Source organism: Sarcophilus harrisii, chromosome 1 (genome assembly GCF_902635505.1).
Source record: "Sarcophilus harrisii chromosome 1, mSarHar1.11, whole genome shotgun sequence".
Lineage (NCBI taxonomy): Eukaryota > Metazoa > Chordata > Mammalia > Dasyuromorphia > Dasyuridae > Sarcophilus > Sarcophilus harrisii.
Window position 1 is genome coordinate 2,731,711 of NC_045426.1, and position 17,101 is coordinate 2,748,811.

At 55.2% G+C, this 17,101-nt stretch overlaps 2 protein-coding genes across 5 annotated transcripts in view; both read right to left on the reverse strand.

The window, feature by feature from the left end:
- Nucleotides 1-511: 511 nt before the first annotated feature.
- Nucleotides 512-2,676, reverse strand: LOC111719609 (MAP7 domain-containing protein 1). Its single transcript, XM_031951580.1, has 2 exons — nt 2,410-2,676; nt 512-1,573 (listed from the first exon to the last, which is right to left on the reverse strand). The coding sequence occupies exons 1-2, from the start codon at nt 2,489-2,491 to the stop codon at nt 1,236-1,238; spliced, it is 420 nt and encodes a 139-aa protein (XP_031807440.1). The 5' UTR covers nt 2,492-2,676; the 3' UTR covers nt 512-1,235.
- Nucleotides 2,677-5,948: 3,272 nt separating this feature from the next.
- The window catches only part of ADCYAP1R1 (ADCYAP receptor type I), a 46,089-nt gene continuing 34,936 nt past the window's right edge, over nt 5,949-17,101 (reverse strand). For 2 of the 4 annotated variants that reach the window (XM_031951602.1, XM_031951593.1), the window contains 3 exons: nt 14,769-14,898; nt 11,058-11,099; nt 5,949-9,787 (listed from right to left, as the gene is read on the reverse strand). In XM_031951602.1, coding sequence (XP_031807462.1) covers nt 9,491-9,787; nt 11,058-11,099; nt 14,769-14,898 — 469 coding nt within the window. In that variant the 3' untranslated portion in view covers nt 5,949-9,490. The remainder of the gene's footprint in view (nt 9,788-11,057; nt 11,100-14,768; nt 14,899-17,101) is intronic. The other 2 variants (XM_031951614.1, XM_031951609.1) reach the window with 1 other exon arrangement.

A 17,101-nucleotide genomic window follows, 5' to 3' on the forward strand; every position in this document is an offset into this window, starting at 1 on the left:
GAAAGAAGGGCTAATCACACAACAGCATCACCCCGTCCTGAGCGCCCGCTGGACCCCCGGGGAAGCCCTCTGGCTGACTGGGAGGGAGGATGGGGGGCAGTTTCTGGTAGCTGGGATTGGGGGCCCCTCAAGGGACTTAGGATCCTGGGCTTTAGGAAGATAGTTTGAAGGAAGCTCCCCAAAGCATGGAGATTGTGGGGAGGGGTCATGGGTAATGGGAGCCAACGTCACAGACCCTAGGGTTTACCTAAACTGGAGCTTGAGGGTTGGAGTCCAGAAGGGTGGGGACGCCCCTCTGCAAAACGGGGAGCCTGGACAGGAGGCAGGTAGCAGGAAGTGGTGGGCACTTCTGGGCCTTAGCTGGCAGAGGCAAGGGGCAGATGGAAACAGGACACCTGGGCCTCCCAGCTCTGACAGTGACTCCACTTCTTGGGTGCCTGGCACTGCCAGGGCCAGCAAGGAGCCCTCGCCTGCCCTCGGAGCTCATGGTCTGAAAGGCTCAGGACAGAGAAGATGGGGGTCCCCGCCAGCAGTGGGGAGCAGAGCCAGAATGGGGAGCACCACCAGGAGCAACTCTAAGTAGGGTGGCAGCTGAGCCCTGGGAGCATGGAGTTGGCCAAGAGGCTCGGGTGGGCATTTTACAGATGCAGAAACTGAGGCCGAACTTGAACTCTGCACTGTGGCCCCCCCAGATGCTGCGGGGACAAAGGGCAGGTGGTCATGGGAGTCCTGAGGCCTCCAGCCCCACTTGATTCAACCCAGAATCCCTTTCTCCCCCGGAGGGCCCTCCCCCCACCAAGGAAACAGGCTGGGCAGGGGAGGGGGCAGAGAGGATGGGGCAGAATCCTCGTTCTGAGCCTACCCAGCTCACTGCAGGGGACGTTGGGCTGAGAGGCAGGGCTGGGCCTTCAGCCTCCCTTGGGCTCCTTCTCAGTAAGAGCCTCGGTTCCTGTGGGTGCCCGGGGCCTGTGGCGACCTTCCCAGAACCCCTGCCCTGGTGGCAGGCAAGCCCCCGGAAGTCGGGGAAAGAAGAGGCCTTCCTTCGTAGAGGACTTTATTGGGCCTGGCCAGGGTCCCAGGGGCCGGCCTTGGCTCCCGCACAGGATGTGCCATTGTTTGCCCCAGAGCCCCCCAAAGAGCTTGTCCTTAGCCTGTGGCCTCCAGGGATGCAGATGGGCCGGGCAGAGTGCCGGGGGCAGTGGGGGGGAGGCCTCGCCCCCAGTGGGCAAGGGGCTTCAGGTGGGCCTGTAGAGGCCCAGCCTCTGGGCGGCCTCCGAGATCCGCGGCGCTTTTCTCTTTGGGAAAGGGTAGTGGCTCTTGGCCTGGGCTGCAGGAGCACTCCCAGGGGCCGGCACTGCCCGGGGCCCCAAAGCCTCTCCCTGGGGCTCCTGCCCAGTGTCCTCTGCAGGCGGCTGCGAGGAAGGCGGCCCGGCCTTGGGGAGAGGCGGCCTCTGCCGGCCAATGGAGTGGCGCAGACGGTGGATCGCCAGGTGGGCTCGCCACGGGTCCTGGATGCCCGCCACGTCCGGCCTTGGGCCGGCCTCCTTGTGACAGCTGCCGGCCCCGCTCGCACCTGGGGAGGAGACGGGAGCTGGGTTAAAGCAGGCCCAGAGCCGGGGCCTCCAAGTCCTGGGCGCGGCCGCCTTGTTCATCCAGGAGGAACCGGGGCTCAATCCCTCACCCGAAGCCCCCCTGCAGGAGCTCCAAAGGAGACCAAGTCAGGTCCTCCCGCCTCCCTGGTGTCCTCAATTGGGGGGTGTAGGAGTGCTCTGGGCCCAGCATAGCCCAGCTCGGCCCCCCTCACATCACCAGGGCTGCCTCTGGGGGTGCTCGGGGCCCCAAGGGCCTGGGGGACACGGGACACAGCATTCACACACTGCCTCCCCCCTCCCAGAGAGGACGGCCAGCGGCAGACGGCAGACGGCCCAAGTTCAGTTCCGACAGGCGTCTGGCCCTCAGCTCCTGGTTCTGAGTGAGGCCTTCTGACCCTTCCTGGGGTGGGACAAGGCGCCCCCATGTGCCCCAGTGCCGGCGGTGCCGCAGCTGCCACCCCTGCCCCCGGCAGACTGCGGACACTTTGGGGGAGCGTCTCCCCTCAGGTCCCAGGCGTTTTTCCGGCCCGGTCCTCCTCCCACCTGGCCCCGGGGCCGGCTTTTCATCCCCAGCAGGGGTTCTGCCCCCCACCCCCGAGCGCCCCCCTCCCGTGCCCGTCTGGGCCCAGGAACGGCCCATGTGGCATCTGGGCAGACGCCAGCCTGGAGCTCCCGGGAACAAGCTGGCACTAAGCGCCCAGGCCCGCGGGGACCGGAGCCGGATCTGGCGGGGGGAGGGGCGCGGGAGGGCGGGGCTCGCTGGCTGCGGGTTCTGAGCCCGGCCCGGAGAGCCCCATCTGCCCCCATGCCCTGGTACCTGCTCCGGGGAGGCCCGGGGGCGGCTGCAGCCTCTGCTCCTGGGCCGGGCTCCGGGGCCCGCGGGGGAAGGCCCGGCTCATGCTCCCCGAGGGGCAGGGAGCGGTGCCCCCAGGTGCGGCCGGGGCGGACTGAGCCGGGGCCACCTGCCGGGCGCGGGCGGGGCCTGGGAAGGGGGGCTCGGCTTAAGGCGGGACTGCCCGAGGTGCCCGTGGGAGCCACGGGGGGCAGAGAGGGAGCCCCGGCCCAGAGAGCGGCGGGCGGCCAGCTGGGGGGGGCGGGGCGGGCAGGAGTGATCCAGGGAGCCAGGTGTGACCCAGGGCGCGGCACAGGTGTCTTAAAGGGACACAGCCCTGAACTGGGAGCCCCGAGACTGGGAAGAAGCCAGTGAGTTAGGCAGCATACAGAGGCGGCGTCGGATTCAGGGACTAATTCCCTCCCTCCCCCTTCTTTCCCTCTCAGACCCCGGGCTCGCCCTGGGTCACCCCGGAGGCCCCCCCAGCCCCTCTGCTCAGAGCCTCGGCCTGAAGCAGCTTCCGTTGGAGGCTCTGGGACCCCGCCAGGCTGGGCCGGGGTGAGAGCAGGGGCTCCCAGGGCTTCCCCCCAAGGTCAGGAGCCAAGTCTCCCAGAGCCCGCCTCAAGGCTTGGGTACCGGGCGGCAGCTCAGAGCAAATCTCGGCGAGATCGGGGGCACAGAGGGTCCCTTGGCAGCCCTTCCCAGGAATGGACGGACCGGCTCCGGACCGACTGTCCCCCGCCCCCGTCCGTGCAGCCCGGGCCAGCCTCTGGCCCCGTTGCACCCCTTGAGCTGTTTGGAACGAGGTCCCCCCGCTTCCTGGGCTGGGATTATCAGGAAGGCCGATGATTTTCGAGCTGTTCGGCGGCCCGAGCCTTTGCCGAAGCTGTCCATGGTCCGGAGTCATGTTTGCGCTGATTCCCTGGGGTGTCCCAGGGCTCCGTCGGAAAACGGGCTCCATCCCCTTCCCCTCCTTGTGCCTGAATTTCCGTTCCTGCCGCCGCCGCCGCCGCGCGCATTTCCAGAATTAGAGCCAACAGGAGTGGGGGGGCCACGGCCCCCTATCTGACGTTAGCCCTGGCTTGTGGGAGGGGGTTTGCGAAAGGTCCCAGTGCGACCCGTTGCACAGGAGGCTTGCTTTTGGTTTGGGAAAGAGAATCTTTTGTGTCTGTACTTTGTAGGGTTTTTAGCATAAATGAACGTTGCTCGTTGTTGAAGGTACTTTGTTTACTCTGTTGCGATGAGGGTGTAGTTTTGCACAGCTTTATTTTTAATAAGATTTATTATGTTGATTATTATCCTAATGTCAGATGATCCTGGTATCCCTGGTATGGAGAGAAGGTCCCTTTATGTCTGTACTTTGTAGGGTTTTTAGCATAAATAAATTTTGTCCTTTGTCCAAGGTACTTTGAGTTAATTGTGTAGTTTTGAATAGTTTTATTTTTAAAAGGATTTATTATATTGATTTTTTTCCCTAATGTCAACCAATCTTTTATCCCTGTTATAAATCTCACTTCATCATAATGAGTTAATTCTATTATATATACAATGCTATAATTATAGATAATTAATTATTAACTAATAAAAAAATAAATTAAAAGAGGATCCTTAGATCCTCTAAGGCTATTTGATAAAATTTTATTTACAATATTTTGAATTGATATTTATTAATGATATTAGTCTATAATTCTCCCATTTTAAACTATCTTTCCCTGTTTCAGGGAGCAGGTCTATATTTGACTAATAAAAAGGTTTTGATAGGGTGCTTTTTTCCTCCAAGTTTGAGAATTTCCAGTTGTTCTTTAAAAAGAAAGGCACATTCCCTTAGGATCCCATCAAGACCAGGAATTGTTTTCCTGTTTGGTATTGCCCTATTTACTTTTCTGTGATTAGATTACTTAAGTAGGTCATTGGTCTTCTCTGGGTTTGACTTTTACATTTTTGCAGGTATTCCTTTATTTCTTTTGTGTTCTACGTTTTCTTAGAACATAACTGCATGCCAGGTTCTGATTATTTTTATATCTGATTTCCTTTTAATGAGATTAGCTAAAGGTTTGTCAATTTTGTTAATCTTTTCAAGAAAGCAACTTTTAGTTTTGTTTATTATTTTTCCAGGGTTTTTTTTTTTGTTTTGTTTTGTTTTCTCCTCTGATTCTCATTATGTCCTCTTTTATGTTTATTTTAGGTTTGTTTATTTTGGTGGCTTTCAAATTTTTTTTTGAATACTCTCTTTTTCTATTTTTTCTGTAGAGTTATGATTTTTATTTTAAGGGCTACTTTAACTACATCCTTGACATTTATCTTTCACATAATTATTCGTTTCTATAATCTATTCTTTGATCTAGTCGTTATTTGGATTTTGGATTTCTGTAAAGCGTGGATTTACTTTTTTATTTTTCTTTTTTGCATTTGACTGTACGACCTCTATGCCTAATGTCAGTGCTTGTAAAAGTCCGGTATGCTGAAAACTCCGTAAATTCTCTTTCTTGCAGGCCTATTTAGAAGGTGGTATGAATAGGTTAGTTCTGGTTTCTCCAGCAATTTGTTCAGTTCTTTGTTTTGCTTTGGTTTATCTTTCTGTTAGATTTACCTAAAACCGAGAGATACCTAGAAATCTCTTGTCCCAATCTTATCCTTATGAATTTCATTGCTAAGGCATTTGGAACATGTAAATTTAATATTAATTTTGTTTCCTTGGATATATTTTTGCCTCTTTTAATGTAGTTTTCTCATTTTTCCTTTTTTAGGTTTGAATGTTTATTTTCAATTTGCATGATGACAGACAACTCCACCTTTATTTGGATTATCTTGATGCATTTTTTTCTATCTCCTTATTTTTATTCTGTGTCTTTGCTTTCTAAATGTGCTTTTTATAAGCAAAAGATGGTGAGATTTTGTTTTCTTATCCAATTTGTCACTCTTTCATTTTAATGGATTGTTTAATCCATTCACATTTGAAGTTAGGAGAATTAGCTTTTTGTTTTCTTCCAATTTAGGATTTTTCTCTCTTTTGCTATAAACACAGCATTATGTCTCTTCAATTATTTTAGTTTACTCTCCCAGGCCCAGCATGCTCTCCCTCATCCTCTCTGACCACTGACCTCCCTGGCCTCCCTCTGTGAACAACAACCTCCATTTGTGGGGTCCCCAGGCCTGGAACTTCTCTCCTCTCATGGCTGACCCCTGGCCTCTTTTTAGTCCCAATTAAAATCCCGCCTCTGCAGGAAGCCCCCCCCCCCCTAAATTCTAGTGTCTCGGCTCTGCCGCTTTATTGTGTGCCCATTATTTGTTTTGTGTACATCTGTTTGCACGTGGTCTCCCCCATTGAACTGAAAGCTCTTCCAGGCAAGGACTGCCTTTCACCTCTGTCTGCGTCCCCTCGCTTAGCACTGGCACATAGTAGGTGCTCAGCACGCGTTTGCTGACTAACTGCACAAGCCTTCATGAGGTTCCATGTTGGAAGGCCTCGTCTGACAGGCTCGCCCCGCCCCAAGCCCCCCTAGATCTGCTGCAGGACACGGGGCCCAGGTAAAAATGAGAAGACATTTATTGAACCAACTACAGAAGGGGGAGGCCTCGGAGAGCCCAGCAGCCCCAGGGGGTGCGTGGGGTTCATCCTGGAGGCTATAGCAGGGCCCAGGAGTTTGACATCCACAAACAAGGGACCCCAACCCCCCCAAACCCCCCCCCCAGTTGGGGGACGAAAGCTGGATGCCCAAGATGACCCCAACCCTCATGGAAATCCCAACACGGCAAGACAGACACCCACTGGACAGGACAGAGAGGGGGCAGGGGGCAGGGAAGAGAGCGAGAAGAGGGGTCCCCCATGGGCCCTCATGACGTCTCTCTTATCTACGGTCTGGGGTGATTGGGGGTGCCCCCATGGAACCCCTCATGTTCTCCCCCTCCCCCCAGATACAGAAGTAAGAAGTTATTCACAAAGATGAGCACGGAGAGCCTAAGCCGAGTCCCCCCAGACCCCCAACTCCCTCTGTGCCTCCCAGCAGATGCTGGCGGGGCTCCGTGGCTGAGAGAGCCTTCCGGACCTCCCCAGGGGTGGGGATGGCGAGATCCAGTCCTGGGGCCCAGGCCCGGCAAAGCTCTGGTCAAGCTGGGCCTGGGCGTTTCCTGGCCCGGGATGTTTCCTGGCCCGGCGCTTCTGAAGACCCCGAGCAGAGGGGCAGCTCCCTCCTGAGGCCTCTCAGCTACTGGGGGCTGTCGTTCCCAGCCCCATTTTACAGATGGGGAGCCTGAGGGACAGAAATCTTGGTTCAGTGACTGGTTCCAAGGCCAGCTGGTTGGTCCGCGGTGGAGGCGGATTCCGTAGCCTCTTCTTCACCAGGGTGGAGGCCAAGGAACAATGGCCTGGAGGCCTGAGGACCCCCCCAGGGAGGGGGTTTGGGCCCGGTCAGGCCCGGCCCGGCATTCCAGGCTCTGCCGGTGCCCATGAAAGTCCCACGGGAACGGGGGCTCCCTCGGCGGCCCCCGGGGACACGGCCTGCGGCGTCCAGGCTGGGACCTGGATGGAGACGGTCCTCTGGATGCGGAGAGGGCCACTTGTCCAGGACCACACGGCCCCCGCGGTAATCTCGCTGTGCCCCCGGAGCAGGCCCAGGCTGTCCCAGGCCCTCTCAGCTTCGATGGAGAGAGCTCCCCGGCACAGGGGGGAAGGGGGTCTGAGCAAGGGGGGCAGGGGTCTGAGCAAGGGGGGCAGGAGCATCCATAGGCAGGCAAAGCTCTCAGAGGCGATGGGGGGCACTGCGGCACTGGGGGTGACACCAGGGAGCAGTCGCGGCCCCCGGGGGAGGAGGGAGTGACTTATGGTACTGGGGGTGACACCGGGGAGCGGCCGCGACCCCTGAGGGAGGAGGGAGTGACTTATGGCACTGGGGGTGACACCGGGGAGTGCCCGTGGCCTCTGGGGGAGGAGGGAGTGACTTATGGCACTGGGGGTGACACTGGGGAGCAGCCACAGCCTCCAGGGGAGGGGGGAGGGACTTATGGCACTGGGGGTGACACTGGGGAGTGGCCATGGCCCCCGGGGGGGGAGGGAGGGAGGCAGGATGGGGGGTGATTTCCCCTCCACTTTCCCCTTACTGTAAGACCCTTCTTTGGGGCTCTGAGCCAGGTCTGGGGGAGACCAGCGGCGCCCCCGATGTCCAGAAGGCAGTGGTTTAGGGCATTTCCTCAGGAGCCGGGCCCGGCTCCAGGTGCTGCAGGCTCACTCTTGTCCCCAGGGCCAGGGCCGCTCCAGCCCTGGGCAGTGGGACGTGGGGTTCCTTGCCCAGGCGGGTCCGGGAGCGCGGCTGTGGGTGCCTGGGCCCCCTAGGAGTTGGTGAGCAGAAGGTTCTGGCAATTTCCCAGCTCCAGGACGCGCCATCCAGCCTTAATGCTGACTGATGGCCCGCAGCACGTTGGGGGCGGGGGGACCTCAGGCCGAGGGGCAGCCGGGAGTGGCTCGGGGTCCCCGTTCTGCCCCACCCCCTTCCCCAGGGAGGGTCTGAGAAAACAGGCAGACCACGGACTCTTTGGCACTGGCCGAGGGGGCCAAGTTCTGGGGCCGCAGGCGCCATCCTTCTGGGGAGCTTGGGCCCCCACGCGCTCTCGGGACAGAGGCCGGAGCTTGGCGGGAAGTCCTGTGCCCACGGCTTAGCCCACGGGCTTCCCACGGTTAGCGCCCTCTGTGCCCGGTGGGCCGAGCGACGCCCAAAACATAAGCCGCATCCTCCGGGCTCCCGGCAGACAGGGTGTCCCGGCTCCGGCCCCCGGGCCTCCTCTCCCACGCTCGGGCCCGGCCCCATCCAAGAATCCGTGGTTCCGGGCAGCCCGGGAGCGCTGAGCAAGAGGAACCTGGTCAGGTCACGGGGTCCAGGTGGGCTCTGGTCATCCAGGCTCCCTGTAAAGTGGCGCCACCAGGCCGGGTCCCCCGAGAGCCCCCACAATCTCAGGCCGCAGGAAGCTCAGCCAGGCCCAAGGCCCCGACCTCCTTCTGCTGGCCCAGCACGGCGGGGCAGGCCGAGCCCTGGCCCCTTGTTCCTGTAAGTTCTGCCCACAGCTGGGAATGGAAGGGGGCCAGGCGGTCTGCAGGCTCCATGCAGGGAGGAGGAGGCCAAGGCTCTTGGGAAGGCCGCTCGAGGCCCCAGCTCTACCCCAGCATCCACTCCAGGGGCTCGGCCCTTGGGGACAAGGAGCCAGGCCCTCACCATGGCACAGGCCGGGCCCTCACCCTGGCATGGGCCGGGCCCCCAGGGACAAGGAGCCGGGCCCTCACCCTGGCATGGGCCGGGCCCCCGGGGACAAGGAGCCAGCCTGGCCCGCCCCAGGCTGTCCCTCAGGCTCAGCTGCTGGTGGAGGGGGGGCCCCCTCGGGTTTGACGGGCATCACCACAGAGGGGCGGGCCAGTCGGCCTTAGATTTAAGGAGCGGGGACTCCTTGGTGGGGCTGGGGGTGGCTCAGAAACAGGGCGATCACTAACTAATCGGTGCTAAGGGACTCCAAGAATGGCAGCGGGGAAGATAGAGCCGGGGCTGGGCCGAGATACCCCCCACGTTCCTGGGACCTGGCTGGGGTAGTCGGGGAGCTCAGGTTCCCCCCCCCAAGGGCACCAAAACCCCCCTGCTGGCTTCAAAGCTCATACCTGCCCTCCACCCTCACCCCCTGGGAGCTAGAACAGTCACCATGTTCCCCATTCACCCGCTGCCAGTTTTGAAGAGTCCAGCCCGGGGATCTGAGCCCTCGGCCCCTGCGGGAGGGGAAGCGGCTGAGGGAAATGGAGGCCCCTCCCCATGCAGGGACCCACGAGGAGGCAGAGGGCACTGAGTGCTCCCTGGCAGCGAGTGCTCCCTGGCAGCCGTGCCCCCCTCACCGAGGCTGCAAGAAGTGAGTGAGGGCGCGGCTTCGACGGGCACGGGCTGCGAGTTGGGGGGCCCTGGGTCCCAGCTCGGTGGCTCTATTTACAAGGGACGGGGAAGGGGATGGGAGAAGAGCCCGACCGTTTCCAAAGGGACAAGCATTGCGGCCTCCTCTGGAGACCCGGGCTCCCACTCACTCGCACACTCGCTCCCACTCAGACGTCCTCGGGAGCCCCTGGCGCCCTCCTGCCCCACTCCCACAATGCCACTCTTTCAGCCAGGGGCAGGAGGGCGGCCGGGCCGGGGCCGCTCAGGTGGCCAGGTTCTCGGCGTTGATGCTGGACATGCGGATCTGCGAGCTGCTCTTGCTCAGGATGGACAGCTGCGTGCCCCCGTTCACCCCGCTGCTGGCCAGGGAGGGATGCCGGTGCTTGAAATCCACAGCAAAGTACCGGTTGACTTTCCAGCTCCTCCATTTCCTCTTTATTTCGGACTGCACCTTTAGGGAGAAACTTCAAAAGGTCATTTCTTTATGGACCTCGCCGCTTACCTCTACGCCAAAAGCCGAGTCCGGAGGCCCTCTGGCCGAGCTCCCCGGGCAGAGAGGAAGGCCCTGGCCACCTTGGGCTGCCCAACGGGGCTAGGAGGCCTGGGGGTCTGGCGCAGGAGGGGAGGGGCCTGAGACCCCCCCCCCCATCTCTGGCTATCAGCCTTGGAGACTTCAGGGCCAGCTGGTGACCCTTCTAAAACCATGTCCTCAGGGCTCCTTGGACTCCCGTGACCTGTTTCTCCCATGACCTTACTTCCCATGACCAACATTTCCCATGACCTTTAGCTCCCGTGACCTGTATCCTACTTTAACGAGCTAAATAAAAATTAATTGCAATAATAAGTCATCGGCTATAGGATACAAAACAAATTTATACAAATCATCAACTTCCTTGTGCATTGCCAATAGAACCCAGGAGGAGGAGAAGGGAAGCAGCACGATGGCCAAAGGTTGGGCCCGGGACATCTGCCAGAGCAGCCCCAAGAGCGCCCGTGGGGGTCTCTCTGCTGAGCCGGGGCCACCCTGCATCTCCCGGACGTCCTGTTCCTAGGTTCCCGACCTCTCAGGCTTTACCGGCTGCCCTCGGCCCCCAGTCCCCTCAGACCCGTTCTTGCCCATCACCCAACTTCAGGAGCCTCGCTCCCTCCGTTCTCCCAGGCTCACGGCTTCTGGACTCCCCTTCCCACCTCCCCCATGGCCAGTGATTTCCACAATGCCCTTTGAGTTCTGGCCTCTGAACTTACAGCCCCCTACTCCCCTCCCCCCAATCTGCCACTCACTTTCTCTGCTCCTCCTGCTGGCTGAGAGCTGCTCGAGGGGGCGTGGGAGCTTGTGCTCAAGGCGTCCAAAAGGTACCTTTTGGCTCCCCCCACGGGGCTTCTTAACAGGGACACGCTGGGTCCTTTCAGCCAACTGTGTGGCAGGGTTTGGGGCTCCCCCTCTTTGGGTGCACTTCAGCTTATTAAAGACCCTCCTCAAATAGCCTATCCCCTGCTCCCCCCAGTGCCAGGCCTGGGCCAGGCTCCCAGAGAGACACAGAGAAAGTCCAATTGACTCAGGGCCCAAAGGCACTGAAGCTAGCAGAGGAGAGGTTTCGGCCCCAAGAGGAGCCTCTAAGTTCTCCAGAAGGGTGGCAGCTATAGCGTGGGGGGGGGGGGCGCTGTAGTAGGGCCAGGCTGCAGGGGTTCACCCTCACCCAACCATGGCAAGATCAATGGGAGGTCAGAACTCACCTCGCCATTCAGGAAGCAGTAGAGGACGGCCACCACGAAGCCCTGGACAGAGGGAAGAACAGAGGGGAGAAGTGGGGAGGGGAGGAAAAGGAAGGGAAAGAATAGGAAGGAAGGAAGGAAGAACGGGAGGGAGGGAAGGAAGGAAGGAAGGAAGGGAGGGAGGGAGGGAGGGAGTGGGAGGGAAGGGGAGAGGAGAAAAGGGAAGAAGAGAAGAGACACGTCACTCAAATTCAGTGTGAGGATCAGAGCAGGCCCCAGCTGTCTCAGGAAGACACCAGACAATCCAGAAGGCTCAGAAATGCCCATTTCTTGGGAGGCAACTGTTGCATTGCCATCCTTTTTCTGGTTCTCATCCCCATCTCCACAATGGGTCTGAGCCTTTGTCTGTTTTCCCCTGGAGCAGGGCTCTGTTCCCTGTGCTCAGGCTACTCTCTCCCTATGGGACTGATTCTCTTGTGGCCACCACAGGCCCAGCCTCCTTTTTAGCCACCTTGGCAGGATGACTCCCAAGGCCCTTCAAGATAGCACCGTTCTCTTCACACCCACTGTGCCCTGCCATGGCTCAGTCTTGGGGCCCTTCCGGCCCCTTCTTGGATCGCTGACTGGGCTGGCCATGGATCTGAGCCCCAGCTCAGGGGCAACTGCTGCCAGATGGTCCTTTCTGAGTCCCTGTCCCAGCCTCCACAGAAGCTCTTCCAAACCTCTCCATTTCTCCTCAGACTTCAGGGGTCTCCTCTCTGCCTCCTCCCAGCTGAGAACCAAAATAATGAGGCCATTTACGAATGGTTTCTCTCCCTTCCCCCAGATGCCTTCTGCCATTATCTTTCCTTTACCCCTTTGCCTCCTACAAAGAAGAGGCCAAGAATTCAAATCCAGCCTCAGACACTTACTAGCTGTGTGACCCTGAATAAACCTTAAATCTCTATTTGCTTCAATGTTCTCATCTGTGACATAAAGAAAATAATAGCACATCTCTCCCAGGATGGTTGTTTGAGGATCAAATCAGATAAAAATTTAAAGGGTTTAGCACACACCCTAGCACATAGTAGGTACCATCTATCTACCTATCTATCCATCTATAATATATATTGATATTATAATATGTTATATATAGCTATTTTTTTATTTATTATTATATATTATATTATTATTATTAGAAAATTAGATCAAGCCCTCTGCTTAGAGCTCATTTTGCCGTCTTTTCTAGCTGATTGCCCCTCTCTATCATCCTCACTCTAACTTATCTACTGGCTGCTGCCTGTCTACCTACAAACATCTGATGTCTCTCATCCTCTAAAACCCCTCATTTTTAACCAGCCTTTCCCACTAGTTATAATCCCATTTTTTATCTCCTCTTTTGAAGCTAAATTTGAAAAAGTCTAAAACTGCACTTCCTGCACTCTCACTTTTCTCTAGTCTGGCTTCTGACTTCATCATTCAATGGAGACTTCTCCCTGAAGTTACCAAGAATCTCTTAGTTGCCAAATCCAATGGGCTTTTCTCAACCTCCATTCTCCTCAGCCTCTCTCCAGCCCTGGATCCTCTTGGCCACTCTCTCCTTGATCTTCGCTCTAGATTTTCACCCTTGGTTCTCCTACCTCTCTGAAGACTTCTCTGTGTTTCCTGCTGGATCCTCTTTCAGATCACACTCTCTTAACCATCGGTATCTCTCAGGGTTATGCCCTGGGTCCTCTTCTCTCTTCCCTCTATCCTATTTCACTTGGCTATCTCACCAAATCCCATGGATTCAGTTACCATCTCTATGAGGATTCTCCGTTCCCAGTTGTCTACCTCTGACTTGTTTGCTTAGCTCCAGTCTTGTCTCTCCAACTGTTTTCCTCAAACTGGACGTCCCGCAGACATCTTATACATGATGCGTCCAAAACAGAACTCATTATTCTCCCCTAAATCTTCTCCACCACTTGTCTTCCCTATTATTGTTGAGGACACCACCACCTTCTGAGTCTCTCAGGCTCCCAAACCAGAAGCCATTCTGGACTTCTCACTTATCCCCTGTATTCAGTAGAGAGCCAAGGCCTATCTATTGCATCTTTGCAGTATTTCAGATCAATTGCATCTCTGCAACGTTTCTTGTCAATCTTGTTTGTGCTGTATCTCTGGTAGATTTCATCTCTGCAACATCTCTGGATGATTCCAGCTCTGCAACATCTCTGGTCGATTTCACCTCTGCAACATCTCTGCTTGATTTCACCTCTGCAACATCTCTGCTTGATTTCACCTCTGCAACATCTCTGGTCGATTTCACCTCTGCAACATCTCTGGTTGATTTCACCAGTGCAACATCTCTGCTTGATTTTCACCTCTGCAACATCTCTGCTTGATTTCACCTCTGCAACATCTCTGGTCGATTTCACCTCTGCAACATCTCTGCTTGATTTCACCTCTGCAACATCTCTGGTCGATTTCATCTCTGCTCTATCCTGGTCAATTTCACCTCTGCAACATTTCGGGTTGATTTCACTCCTGCAGCATCATCTCTCCAATACCACCTTCTTTTCTCTGACTCTGCCCCCACCTGGTCCAGCCCTCAACATCTTCTACCTGGATTATGGCAATATTTTTTACAGGGTCTGCCTGCCTCAAACCTCTCCCTGCTTCTGACTATAATTCAGAAGACTTCTAGGAAGATGTTGCGACTTCTGAGCCAGATGGGTGGAGAGGCTGCCCAATCCATCCAAAGCTCAACAAGGTCTTCCCAATCTGGTCAGTCTCTTTTGCTACTCAGTGTAAATGAGGAAAGCATGGCCCAGGCCCAGGTAATGGAAGTGTTCAGAGGTTTGCAGAGACTTTCCAGGAAAGAACGGATACTTTATTCCAGAAAAACAATAGCTAAGAAGATGGGGGTGTCTTTGAGGGAAATCTTCTTTCTTCATTGATGGCAAAAAGTCCATTTGGACATGGCTCTTTAGGGGGCCCTGATGCAATCTAGGAGCCCACACAAGGGACAATGCAGGTGACAGGAATGTTGGGAGTCATCTGTCAATATGGTCATTCTGTGGGTTGTTTTATGGTTTTTTTGGCCATCATTCCCCCTGCCAAAGCAGAAGGTTTTCCTAAGAGACTGTACCTCTTTCCTCAATCCCAGTATCCTGGGACTGAGGGGGATTCTCAGAATCTAGTCCCTTCATTTGGAGAAGCTAAGGCCCAGAGAGAGTCAGTAAAACCTGCTCTCTCCCCCATTGCTTCCAGTCTTCTGACACCTTCCTCATTCCATGGACTCTTTGATCCAGTGACCCCAGCCTCCCACCTGATCCACAAACAAGACCCTCCATCCCTGGGCTCTGGGCATTCTCCCTGGCATCCCCAAGCCCAGAATGCCCTCCCTTGCTACTGTGGCCACTGTCCTCCCTGGCCGCCTTTAGATTCCAGGAATCTAGGAGAAATCCTAGAAGAGATCCTTTTGGGCAGTCTCATAAAAGGCCCTCCCTCTGCTCTTTATCTCCATTCATCTCGTCTGCTTCTTGTTCGTACCCAGCCGAGTGCTTGTTGTCCCTCCGACTGTCAGCCCCTTGAGGACAGCAGCCGTCTTTTGCGTTTAGCAGCTACTACAGGTAAGACTCAACATTTCTCAGGCCTTGTGTCTGTAGTGCCTGGCAACAGCAGGTGCATAATCGGTGCTTCCTGACCTCTGCACCCAGCTGGCAGTAGAGGTGGGAGTAGAACCCGCTCTTCTGACTTCTGTTCTCATACCTGGAAGGAGCCCAGTCCCAGTTCAAACACGAGTCTCTCCCTCTTGCTGACATTCTCTGGTGAGAAGGCGAACACCGTGTAGTGGATTCCAAAGAGTGGGATGAGCAGCAGTGTGGAGCGGGCCAGCCTCCTGCCAAGAGAAAGCAGATCCAGCTGGTTCAGACTCCTAGGATGGGGGAGGACCAGGGCCTCCCCAGCAGGAGGAGGACTTTCCTGGGGATCCCCAGTCAGACACACCCTTGCAGACACACACACGGGCTTCTCCTGTCTTTCTCAGCCCATCCCTGCTGGCTGGCACCACCCTTCTGCCCTTAGCTGTTAGCTCAGTGGAGGCTTAGGATGTCCTGATTCTCCAAGGATGCTCCAGAAAAGGGAAGGAGGCAGCTTTGGCCCGGAGCCTCCCTCCTCTTCATTACCATGGGCATAAGACAGGGAGAACTGTGAATGCAGGAGGAGAGCCTACTATCCCTGAGAAATCTGTGGGGAACCTTCTGCAAGAGGGAGAACTCTGGGTACTGTGGAAAATCCTTGTGTGAAGGGGAAGAGCCTTCTGAAAAGCGAAGAATATTGTGCATTGTAAATAATCCCCTGTAAGATGAAGTCTGTGATCTGTGTGGACCTCTGGCCCTCCAAACATTTTGGTCTGTCTGACTGTTCAGACATCTGAATAGTGGACTTGCTTAAAGTGGGGGCTACTCTTTATCCCCAAGAGCTTCAGGAAGTAAATGCTCAGCCATGGGGACTGCCTGGAGGATCCGAGGGAAAGCAGAGACAATGGCTGAAGAAAGCCAGAAGGGACCGGGGAAAAAGGTGCGGCTGGGAGGAGGTAAGTAGAAGCATTCTGGAGCTTAGAGAAGGTACATCAGGCTGGGGGGGTGGGGGACAAATGTCCTAAACTCTCACTGGAGATAGAATGAAAGGTGATGTCCTCTACAATGAGGCATGAGAGGTTTGGGACAGCCGTTAGAGAGAGGTCCCGGACTAGAGCCGTGAGAGATAAGAACCTTCTGCCAAAGGCAAGTTGGAAGTCACAAGTGAAGCAGAAAGGACCCCGGTTCTCTGGGAAGCACCCAGAGAACGGCTGGTCCAGGCTCCTCATTTAACAGGGGGGATGGAGGCCCAACTTCACCACACTCACACAGGAAGAACTGGGATTCAGCTATTGGACCCAGGGCTCTTTTCCATGGGTCACGGCGCCTCCCAGAATGGCAGCTTGGCGGAGAGGGAATGATTGGGTAGTCCCCGGGTTCCCCTCGAAGCCAGAGAGCCTGGGGTTGGGACTGGGGCCTGCTCTGTCCAGAGGTCAGTGGGGGGCTCTGGGCAGCTACTACAGGTAAGGCTCAACATTCTCAGGCCTTGTTGTGCTCTGCAGAGGAGTCATAATAGTACCGGGGACCGCAAAAATGATGGCGATGATGATGATGATGGTGATGGTGATGATGGCAATAAATGATGGTGACCAAGATGATAGTGACAATGATGATGATGGTCATGGTGATGATGACCATGATGAAGACGATGGTGATGATGATGATGATGGCTATGCTGCTGCTGCTGCTGCTGATATCTATGATGATGATGATGATGACAGTGATGATGATGATATTGGTGATGATGATGATGGTGATGATGAGAATGATGATGACAGTGATGGTAACGACGATGATGATGAGGATGGTGATGATGATGGCAATAAATGATGGTGACCAAGGTGATAATGACAATGATGATGATGATGATATTGGTGATGATAATGATGATGATGGTGATGACAATGATGATAATAATGATGATGACAGTGATGATGATGATATTGGTGATGATGATGATGATGGTGATGATGATGATGATGGTGATGACAATGATGATAATGATGATGATGATGGTGATGATGATAATATTGGTGATGATGATGATATTGGTGATGACAATGATGATGATGATGATGATGGTGATGATGACAGTGATGATGATGATATTGGTGATGATAATGATGATGATGGTGATGACAATGATGATGATGATGATGATGATGATGATGATAATACTGGTGATGATGATGATATTGGTGATGATAATGATGATGATGGTGACGACAATGATGATGATGACAATGATGATGATGGTGATGATGATGATGGCTATGCTGCTGCTGCTGCTGCTGATATCTATGATGATGATGATAATGACAATGATGATGATGATGATGGTGATGATGAGGATGATGATGACAGTGATGGTAACGACGATGATGATGAGGATGGTGATGATGATGGCAATAAATGATGGTGACCAAGGTGATAATGACAATGATGATGATGATGATATTGGTG

What these genes read in the sequence shown, in the direction of transcription:
- LOC111719609 (XM_031951580.1), bottom strand. Translation starts at nt 2,491, where the DNA reads ATGAGCCGGGCCTTCCCCCGCGGGCCCCGGAGCCCGGCCCAGGAGCAG. An exon ending in CCCGGGCCTCCCCGGAGCAG is followed by an intron (nt 1,574 to 2,409) that starts GTACCAGGGCAT and finishes TCTCCTCCCCAG; the next exon opens with GTGCGAGCGGGGCCGGCAGC.